The sequence below is a fragment of the Gossypium hirsutum genome, chromosome D03, assembly GCF_007990345.1.
Source record: "Gossypium hirsutum isolate 1008001.06 chromosome D03, Gossypium_hirsutum_v2.1, whole genome shotgun sequence".
NCBI lineage: Eukaryota > Viridiplantae > Streptophyta > Magnoliopsida > Malvales > Malvaceae > Gossypium > Gossypium hirsutum.
Window position 1 is genome coordinate 36,669,635 of NC_053439.1, and position 10,224 is coordinate 36,679,858.

At 32.6% G+C, this 10,224-nt stretch overlaps 1 protein-coding gene across 2 annotated transcripts; it reads left to right on the top strand.

The window, feature by feature from the left end:
* The first annotated feature begins 7,683 nt into the window (after positions 1-7,683).
* LOC107950112 (protein FATTY ACID EXPORT 4, chloroplastic) lies at positions 7,684-9,230 on the top strand. Of its 2 annotated transcripts, none has more exons than XM_016884863.2 (4): positions 7,684-8,094; positions 8,183-8,247; positions 8,843-8,930; positions 9,032-9,230. In XM_016884863.2, the coding sequence occupies exons 1-4, from the start codon at positions 7,854-7,856 to the stop codon at positions 9,139-9,141; spliced, it is 504 nt and encodes a 167-aa protein (XP_016740352.1). In that variant the 5' UTR covers positions 7,684-7,853; the 3' UTR covers positions 9,142-9,230. The 2 variants fall into 2 exon arrangements, with proteins under 2 accessions (XP_016740352.1, XP_016740351.1); XM_016884862.2 differs by having other exon boundaries at positions 7,729-8,094; positions 9,011-9,230.
* The last annotated feature ends 994 nt before the right edge of the window (positions 9,231-10,224 follow it).

A 10,224-nucleotide genomic window follows, 5' to 3' on the forward strand; every position in this document is an offset into this window, starting at 1 on the left:
ATCAATATACTTTATAAGGCACCTCAACATAATCAATCAAAAATCAACTAAAACATTATATGCATAACACTCCAAAATTCCTTTCAAGACATTTTTCAAATTGATTCCAATTCAACTTAATACTTTATACACTAAATCTACCAAATCATTTCAAGCATAGCATAGGCATATGTATCGCTTTTACACATCTATTCCATGGAACATTACCTAATCATCATTTGAGCTATCAACCATTCAATTCAACAACTTCACAGAATACCATTATCATGACCAATTCAATCACACACACACACAAATATATATACATTTATATACATAATTTCCAAAATGCCAACAAAATACTCAATGTTCATTATAACCATTAGACATCCTAGGTACATGCCAATACCATAATGAACCCATCACCAACACTTGTGTTCGGGATTGTCGATGGATGTTGAGTCGATGATCGAAGTGTAAAATACCTAACCTACGTACAAAAAATAAAACCACGCACTAAGTATAACTTAATGGTATTTCAATAATCCAAATATTAAAACATAACATATTACATTTAAATGCTTGAATTAAAAGTGATGGATGATATGCAAATTTAACGTGTAAATTTCCACTTCTTCATATCTTCTTTTAACCAATCAACAAAAGTACTAATATGTAGCATTACACTACCATTTCACATTCCTTGAATCATCAAGCTTTAATATCTATTTTCATCTCAATTTATAATAATCAATTTCTCAATTTCACACCATAATTTCATCAACCAATCATCAATTCACATATGTGACCATATAACTTATTACAATTGAATTCAATTGCATAATTATAATAATATATCATGTTTTTAGAATTATTCAATTTAGTCCTTATCACAAACAACTAATTCAAGTCGATTCAATTCAACTCGTTTTATCATTTCCATCTTACCTTATGTCATGCAAAACAATTCGTAAATGAAACAATTATAAAGGTTCGGGTTATAGAAATACAAATCGTAAATTTCAAGCTAATCGTTGACGACTTTGTCTTTTCCTTTCTTTTTCGAGAATTTCAGGTCGACTTTAGCAATTTTTTGATTGAAAATTTAAAACCCTTGAGGCCGACCCTTTTCCCCCTTATACTTTCGGCTTGGATGAAGAAAAGAAAGAAACAAGTTTCTCTTTCTTTTCACTAAGCCAATTTTTACTTAATATATTATTTTTATTTTAATTATTATTTTTATTGCTTAAGAAATTATATACAATTAATCTATAATTGCTAGCTAGCAGTCCACCATCAATTATATAGTGGACTAATTGCCATTTTAGGCTTTACTTCTTTTCTAATAAATAAAATTTTATAATAATCAAACTTTTACCATTTTTACAATTTAGTCTCTGTACCTTATTTAATCACTAATTTGATATAATTACCTATCCAAAATTTAATTCACCTATAATATAACTCTACAAATATTAAATAAAAAATATTCATAGGCTCATTTTAGGGAAATGAGGTCTCAATACTTTACTTTTCAATACCACTAAATCCAGGGTCCAAACACTTATACATTAATTAACTATCCAATTAACATAATTAGAGAACCCAAACTTTAATTAAACTTTAAATTAACCTCATAAATATTATTTAATATTTACAGACTCAAACATCAAAAATAGGATTCTTAAACCATCATTTTTACACCATTGACTTTTGGGTTGTTACATACCAGGTGGGGAGGAATTTTAAGATTCGGACAGATCATCAAAGTTTGAGGTTTCTGTCAGACCAACAAGCAATCACCCATTTTAGCAAATGTGGGTTGAAAAAATGGTAGGATATGACTATGAAGTTGTTTATAAGAGGGATCAAGCAATGCTACAGTTGATGCTTTCTCGAGGATCAAGTATGTCATCACTGGTCAGGTTGGCAAATGACAGGGGTCACTGTGGTTTCTGACTTGCTAAATAAGGTACAAACACTCTACCTCTCTAATTTAAAGCTTCACAAATTCTATTTGGAAGTTCAAACCAATCTTTCCCACACCCCAAGTATGCATGGGATGGGAGATTTCTGAAAAGGAAAGGTAAGATTGTGGTGGGTAATGATGAGGAACTTAGAATGGCACTATTTCAGCACTTCCATGTTAGTTCCATTGGAGGACATTCTGGTGTATATTCTTTTAGACAATGAATGGCTTCTCTGCTATATTGGAAAGGCTTGTCCAAGGATATTAAATTCTGGATCAAAGAGTTTCCTACATGCCAAAGATGCAAGTCTAAAATTGTAGCTAAGCCTGGGTTACTACAACCATTGCCAATACTGGTCTTCTGTTAGCATGGACTTTACAGAGGATCTTCCAAAATCCAAGGGCAAGTCTGTGATATTGGTTGTGGTTGATAAACTTACAAAATTTGGACATTTCCTGGCCTTATCCTACACCTATACAACAATGACAGTGGCTCAAAAATACATGGCTTACATTTTCAAATTACATGGTCTGCTTGAATCTATAATCTCAGATAGAGACTGAATCTTTATCAGTAATTTTTAGCAAGACCTTTTCAAGAGAGTTGGGACAAAATTGCATCTTTCAATTGCCTATCATCTTGAGTCTGATGGACAGACAGATGTGTTAAACAGGTGTCTTGAAGGATAACTTAGGTATATGATAGGGGAAAGGCCTGGTGATTAGCTGCATTGGCTTCCCCTGGTAAATTGCTGGTACAATTCCACCCATCACTCGGCCATCCATACCACTCCATATGAGGCACTCTATGGCCAACCTTCCCCACACCATGTACTTTTTTTAATTGGTGCCTCTCTAGTAATTATGGTGGACAGAAGCTCGCAACAAAGGGAAGCTGCTAGGAAGATAGTGCAATTTCATTTGAAAAAAACTAAAGATCGAATGAAGCAGCAAGTAGATAAACATAGGAGTGAGAGGTAATTTAAGAAAGGTGATTTAGTTTATCTGAGGTCACAACCTTACATGCAGCAATTTATCAAAAGAAAATCGAATCAGAAGTTGTCTCCCAAGTATTTTGGGCCTTTTTCAGTAGTGGCTTGAGTAGGAAATGTAGCATATAGGTTGCAACTTCCTCCTGGCTAAGAGTGCACCTTAGATTTCATGTCTCTCAGCTTAAGAAGCTTGTGGGAGTGGCTGTTGTACAAAATGTGTTACATGTGGTAGATGCTAGTGGAGCATGGGCCAAAGAACCAACTCGTGTTTTGGACCGTCGTATGGTAAAGAAGGGAAATCATGCAGCTATTAAGATTTTATTGGAACGGGTCAATTCTTTTCCTAAAGATGCTACCTGGGAATCCCTCAAGCAAATCAAAGCCAAATTTCCTCAGTTTGATCATTGAGGACAAGGATCGTTGCTGGGGAGGATTAATTGTTATGAGTTAAAAACTAAAGTAAAAATGGTGCGTAGTAGTCCCAAGTGAAATGAGGCGTACAAAAGCTTTAGTAAGCATATAAAAGCTTTAGTGAAACGGGGCGTTTTGATCCAAATTAGCTTTGGTAGTAACCAACTTTGGAGTCGTTTTTGCTTTTATGTTTTTTTTTCTTTTAATGGTTGTAAGAAAGGGAAGGCATGAATTGAGTATTGTGAAGATTGTCTCTTTCTTTTGTTTTCTCTTCTCTTTTCTTGTAAGTTTTTTATTTTCAGATTTGTGGATTATCAAAACCTTAAGCATTAAAGGTTCATGAAATCTTTTCATTTTTTCTCCTTCTTTAGTTAAAAGATCTATTCTTTTTTTATCCCAATTATCAAATTTTAGGTTGTTTATTGAGTTATAGATTTGAAGTTTCTTAGCATAGTCTTACTTTGTCGGGTAGGGTTAACAGTCAATGGATGCCATCCATAATAATGTTAATGCACATAAACTGAGACTTCAGTTGTTGTAGATTTTCCAAAAGTTGAAGACCATACTGATGGACAAGAAGATTATAGTGACTCAAACACATTTATTTAACAAATGAAATCAATTCGAAAAAAAGGAGGGTTTTGCCCTTCAAAACCCTAACATTTGGTAGAAAGACAATTATTGCTTAGCCATTCCTACCTTATTCTACACAATAAAATTATTCAATAGTTTGGTTGGCTGTAAAACCTATTCCATTGAATAGCCATTGCAACCTAATTCCTCTAAAACACTAAATAGCAATTCAATGCCATTTCTAATGAATGGCTATTCAACGGCTCCAGTAATATAAAAAATTATTTTTTTTCCTTTTCTACCCATCTCACAGCCTCTTCAAACTCCCATTTGAGATTTTTTAAACAAATCTCAAAAATTATCGTGTGAGTATGAAATTTCTCTATTTTATTTAAACTTTCTCTTTACCCTCACCATTCTCTTTAAGTTAAACCCTAAAATAATATACATGTGTAGAACCATTTGGAGTGAGCAAGAAGAAGAGGATTTTGGAATAACAACAGCAACAGCCACGACGAAGAAGATCAGCATAACAAAGAAAGCCTTAATTCCAAGTTCAATCAAACCCTTAAGAATGTACAAGGGTACCTCTTTCTAATCGTTTCAATTTCCCATTACTTTTCTTCCTCTATTTTTTTTCTGGATTCTCAATGTTGATTCTGGATTGTTCTTTTTTCATTAAATTTAGAGAAATACCTTCTGATCTTTTGAATTTCAGTTTTGATTCTGAATTCTCATGGAAGAATTTTTCCTCTTTAGGGGGAAATTTTGATTTCGCAAAAATTTTCAATTAGGTTTATTAGGTTTAATTTGTTGCGATTTGCACTTAGATTGAAAACGCCTTTTGGGATTAAAGCCAGATCTCATAAGTTCTACTTAATGGCATAACTTAGTTTCTCTTTCTTTTGGAAGATAATCCTTTCATCTTTGTGCTTATATCGTAATACTTATCTATTTTTCCCTAAAAACATTTGATATTTTGGTTATGTTGTAATTTGATCATGGCATTATTGTTGGGGAATCGTAAGCATCACAGGGGTTCAAAAAGGGTTACTCCTTGTCTTTTAGCTTAGTTTTCCTAATAATAAAAAGGACAGTTACTAAACGTGTGGAGGCCATAAAGTTTATGGAACAAAAATGTTACAAATTGTTTGCCCATGCTTATGAATGATAATATTGCTGAGCTTGGATTTCTTGACGTAAATTAGCTGAAATGATAACATGGGTTACGGAGTTTTTTTTCTTAATGTAAATTGGTTGAAGATCAATGCTAACATGGGTTGCAATGTTGTTTTTCTTTATGAAAATCTCTCTTTCACTATTAAGAAGTCAAATTGAAAAAATTTCCTCTGCAGTAAAGTTCCTTTGTTGTGTTATATAACATTTATTACCTTGCCTATGTGGATTTGGAAATTTATGGTGGTTTTTATTATCTTAAGTGTAAAAGAAATGCTAGAATTACATGTTAGTAAAATATTTGCTTCATGCACTTGCTTACTCCATATTTATTGCTTTATCAACAAATAATAATTTTCTTTTATGCCTCTTTTAAGGTTGCTTAAGGGTCACAATATTCGTGGTAAAATATTATTAACCAGAAGGTTAGATATACTTGATGATTATTGACCAGAAGTTCACAAGAATGATCTCCCAGTTATCAAACAAGTTTCTCATAGAATGATGTTGGTACAAGTGATGACATAGACAAATCCGTAGAGGTGAGGTTTAGAGTGACTGTAGTATCTTTCATGTATTCTATTATGAAAATTCTTAAAGATGATTTAGTCTTGTACTAGTGTGACTTTAGAATTTTTTAAAAGTTCATGATTTTAGTAACTAAAAAGCATTCCTTTTATCTAGGGAGGGGTCAAAAATACAAATAATTCTCATGGTAATATAACTGTTAATAAGTTAACATCTTCAACCTCAAAGAATGAGGATGTTCCCAATGTAGTCCAGAACTCTACAATGGGCACAAGAGCTACAGATTCTGCTATGGTTACAAATTTCACTAAATAGCTCTCAGGACAAATGATCATATTAGGTACCATATCTACATTATTGCTTCTAGAATGATTTCACAACCTTTATATGTATATATGGTCATACTTTTGTTTTGATTATCATGTCCTTTTTAGAGAGATTATGTGAGTTAACTTGGAGTGCTATTCTGCTTTATATGCGTCCTAATGTATGGAGACTCTTGTTGGTAAGCTCTTAACTATTGGTTTTTGGCATTAGGACTTGAACTGTATGAACCAACTCGTTACTCTCCTGCTAAGGCTGCGATATTTTTTAATGTAAAGTGTTGATCTTTTGTTAGCTGTCACCTTTAATATTATTGGATTTCTAGAATGTTTCATATAAAAAAATTAATGGAACCAATGAAGCAACAATTTAGAGCCAAAAAATCTGCATGTATCATATTTGATATCCAGGGTTAACCAATTTGTCATCAGAAGGATAGATTGTATTTATTAAATAAATTTTGGTTTCTCGTTTGAAATTTTATGAACTGAAAACAAGGATATGCACCAACTAATTCAGATAGAAGGGAGGGAGTTTTAAAGAGGAAACACCTTGAGTATCTTGATTGTGTTGCTCAATTTTACGATCCATCGGCAGTGATGTTTTTTCTTTCCAGAAACAAGCACATTATGATTGATATTGGCACTGATAATAACAACAAAATTAATTGGGCTCTCAAGGAAAAAAAGGAGTTCATAGACATCATTGAGACTATATACCGTGGGGTAAGGAAAGGTCGTGGTATGGTAATTGCTCCAAAAGATTACTATACAAAGTACCGCTACTAAGTATTCTTGCAACCTGTAGTTGATCAAAATGTAGACTATATGTACATATGTGTGTCGTTTGCAATGCTTGGTTGCATGAACATGGAGGATAATCCAATTTGAGATGAAACTTTGAAATATATATTTTATGTGCTCTTTTGATGCTTGTTTACAGTATATCACCTTAGCTTGGAGGGACTTTTCTTACAGTTGTTTGACAAGGAACAAATGTTTTAATTTAACTATATAAAAATATAAAAAATATGTTTATAAAGATGATAATCTGTTGATTCAGCAATGGTTGTAGATGGATCTTCGAATTAATTCAATTGAAGATTATATAAACTTGATTTTTATTATATAAAAGATAAAAAAGAAATTATTAAAGGAAGAAAAAGAGTGCAAGGAAAAATTAAATGGATAATGGAACATTTAGCACATTAAATACGCGTTTAAAATAATAAAATAAGTTATATATTATTTTTATAATATTATATATCATGATTTTTATTAATTCATATTTTAATAATAATTTTAAGATGTTATTAAATTATATATTATTTTATTAAATTTTATTTAATAATAATTATGTTAAAATATTATTAAATTATTTATTATTAATTTTGTTAAATTATATTTAATAATAATAATCATCTACCTAAAAAATTCTTCCAATGGTCTTTTTCCTTATGCTATTACAACATCTATTCAATTTAACCAAACACAAGAATACAATTACAACTCTATTTCATTCCATTCAACCAAACAGCTAAATTACTAATTACAACTCTATTTTATTACAGCTCTATTAGATTACAGTCCTATTTAATTCTCCAACTAAATTTGCCGTTAAAGTTCTCATGAATGAGAGTAGAAACATAATCTTAATAAAAATAAATAAATTAAGAATAATTTTTACAAATGAAATAATAAAATAAAAACACACGGCATGATTTAATTGGTGAAGGTTTTTTTCTTAACGGTAATTAAAGCTTAATAAACTAGGTTCTAGAGCAAAATATTCTTGGCCATTTGAAATTTGAAACTTTGGAAAGGATAAAGCCAAGCCCAAAATTGGCAGTATATTCTTCTGTTTTAGAGTGAAACTGGAACTCAAAGAGCAGTGAAGAAGATATGTTGGCAACGCCAGTTATTCAAATGCCCACAATTACTGCAGTTAAGGCTGTTTCCCTCTCAAATCCGAACCAACATCCATTTCTTCGCCCACATTTGGTTGGTTTTTGTTTGAGAAAACCCAAAATCCCTTCCACCACTCGAACAGCCCTTTTTTGCTGCAAATCTCAGCTTCAAGATTTTGCCCCTCTTACTTCCGCTGCCTATGGAACCCTTCTTTTCTCCGGCGGTCTCTTTGCCTGTACTCATGCTCCACTCTGCTTTCTCCCTTTCATTTCACATCAATTCCCCAGTAATTAACATAATTCCCATTTCAAACTTGCTTTCAGTTACTAAATCTGGGAGTAAAGGATCGCTCTTTGGAGGCCTCACTGGAGCTGCTCTTATGGCATCTGTATGTTTAATATTATCCGTTTCTTCACTTCTGCATTCTGTTTTTACTCCTGCTATTCTTTTGTTAAGTCTATTGGTTTCAAACTGGTGAACATCATTTCAACATTCAATTATACAATTGATTCACTCAACACTTGGGCTTTTATTCCAATTATGGCTAATTTGTGATTGCGAGTTTGGGTTTCTTGCTTTATGGCCCTATTGTTATCATTACGTAATTTGTGTCACTGTTCCCATTATTTATTTTTGTAGAAATGGGCACTTTGGTTTTTCATCATCCATTTCTAAGCCCCAATGTTGCTAGTTGACTTCTGGTATGCATGGGAAGATGGATCCTACCGTTACTGTGTTCCATTATTACTAGTTTAATAATGTAAATATGGTAGGGGTATGCTCTTCTAAGTGACGTCTCAATGTTAATATGTTAAAAACTATTTTGGGCTAAATTGTTCTTTGGTCTTACTCTAGGAGATTGTTATTGTTCCCAACATTGGATTGTTATACTACTACGAAAATATGTTGAAACCTGCATTTGCTGAAGTTATTTTACTGTAAGAATGCAGTACTTATGTGCACTATTTGTTTCTATTGTTCAGGCTTATTATCTTATGCAGTCAACAGAGACAAAAGCAATTGGTGATGCCCTTGGTTTTGGGTCTGCCTTCCTTTTCTCCTGTGTATTTGGTATGTTTATTTATTCCTTCTTTTATAATACATTTACCTTGTATCTTATTTGGGGTCTTATACACATCTCTCTCACTCAGCCTATGTGGTTACTACTATAGGGATACGATTGGCAGCCACTCGGAAACCGATTCCCGCAGGTCCTTTATTAGGTCTTTCTATCTGTGCATTGGTTGTGTTTACCTCAGCTTATTTACAAGATCGTCTTTGATCCTTTGTCTTTTCTATTTGGCACAATACCTCCTTGAAAGTAATTATCCCTTGTTAATGGAGAACATTAGGCAACTTTAACATGATTTATATTCCTGTTCAGATTAGCAGCTGAAATTCATTGACCTATACCTGTCTTATTTGCATCTAAATTTAAGGTTGTGCTTTCAGTGTTCACCATTGTATTATTAAAACTAAAACAGAATCTTGACAAACCTTACAAGCATAAAGCAAAACAAAGCAATCCAAAGTGTCATTAACAAATTAAAAGTAAGCAGAAAACATCAGTTCTTTCTCCAACCCCATTTTAGGTCAAGGAATTCCTGGAATTATTAACTTCTTCCCATTCCACTGCCAAGCCTAGCAGCTTGAAGGGTTTTTCTTATCAATGAACCCCAGAAAACAAGACCGAACTGCCCAAGTAGATTCTGGAAATGAAAGTTTCTACTAGCATTTTTTAGCTCTGCAAGTGCGAAAGCTTTCAGAAGAGGGGATGACAATATCATCACTCACATATATTGTTTCAGGCAGTTGAAGGTTTGTAGCCCCTGAAAGAGAAAAAGTCGTGCCTTGCTATGAGGTTTTTAAGATTGAAAGCTATATGCGCCTAAGATAGACGCGACAAAACCAGAGCCTTACATGCTCAATGAATGAATGTGAGATAAATGGTTCAATGCGTGATTTCTCCAAAATTTGAACAAAGGTTATTTAATTGCATTTCTTTCAAATTATCCATTCTTGTAATCCTGTAAATAGATTTATTCAAGGTTCATCAAGAAAGGAAAATTTGAGGCTCAAAGTATGAAAATTAGGGATAACATAATATCAAGGTTAGTCATTTAGACTCTTGGCGAATAAAACAATGCCTTAGGTCATCCTTAAACATTTCACAAAACACAACTTCAATCATACCTGCATGTACCCAAATGAATAACAATTGATTTAAGCATTATTTATCTATAAGCATCTATACAATCAATCTATCATTTGACACAAATCAGACATATTTACATAAAGAACAATTACCTTTAGTCGTTATGCAATTTAACTTATTGAACTAACTAATCTACTTTTAAAAGAACCA

Excerpts from the sequence above, each read along its gene's own strand:
- LOC107950112 (XM_016884862.2), top strand. The coding sequence starts at position 7,854 with ATGTTGGCAACGCCAGTTATTCAAATGCCCACAATTACTGCAGTTAAG. Across the intron at positions 8,248-8,842 it reads GAGCTGCTCTTATGGCATCT|GCTTATTATCTTATGCAGTC; the intron begins GTATGTTTAATA and ends TCTATTGTTCAG. Across the intron at positions 8,931-9,010 it reads CCTTTTCTCCTGTGTATTTG|CCTATGTGGTTACTACTATA; the intron begins GTATGTTTATTT and ends TCTCTCACTCAG.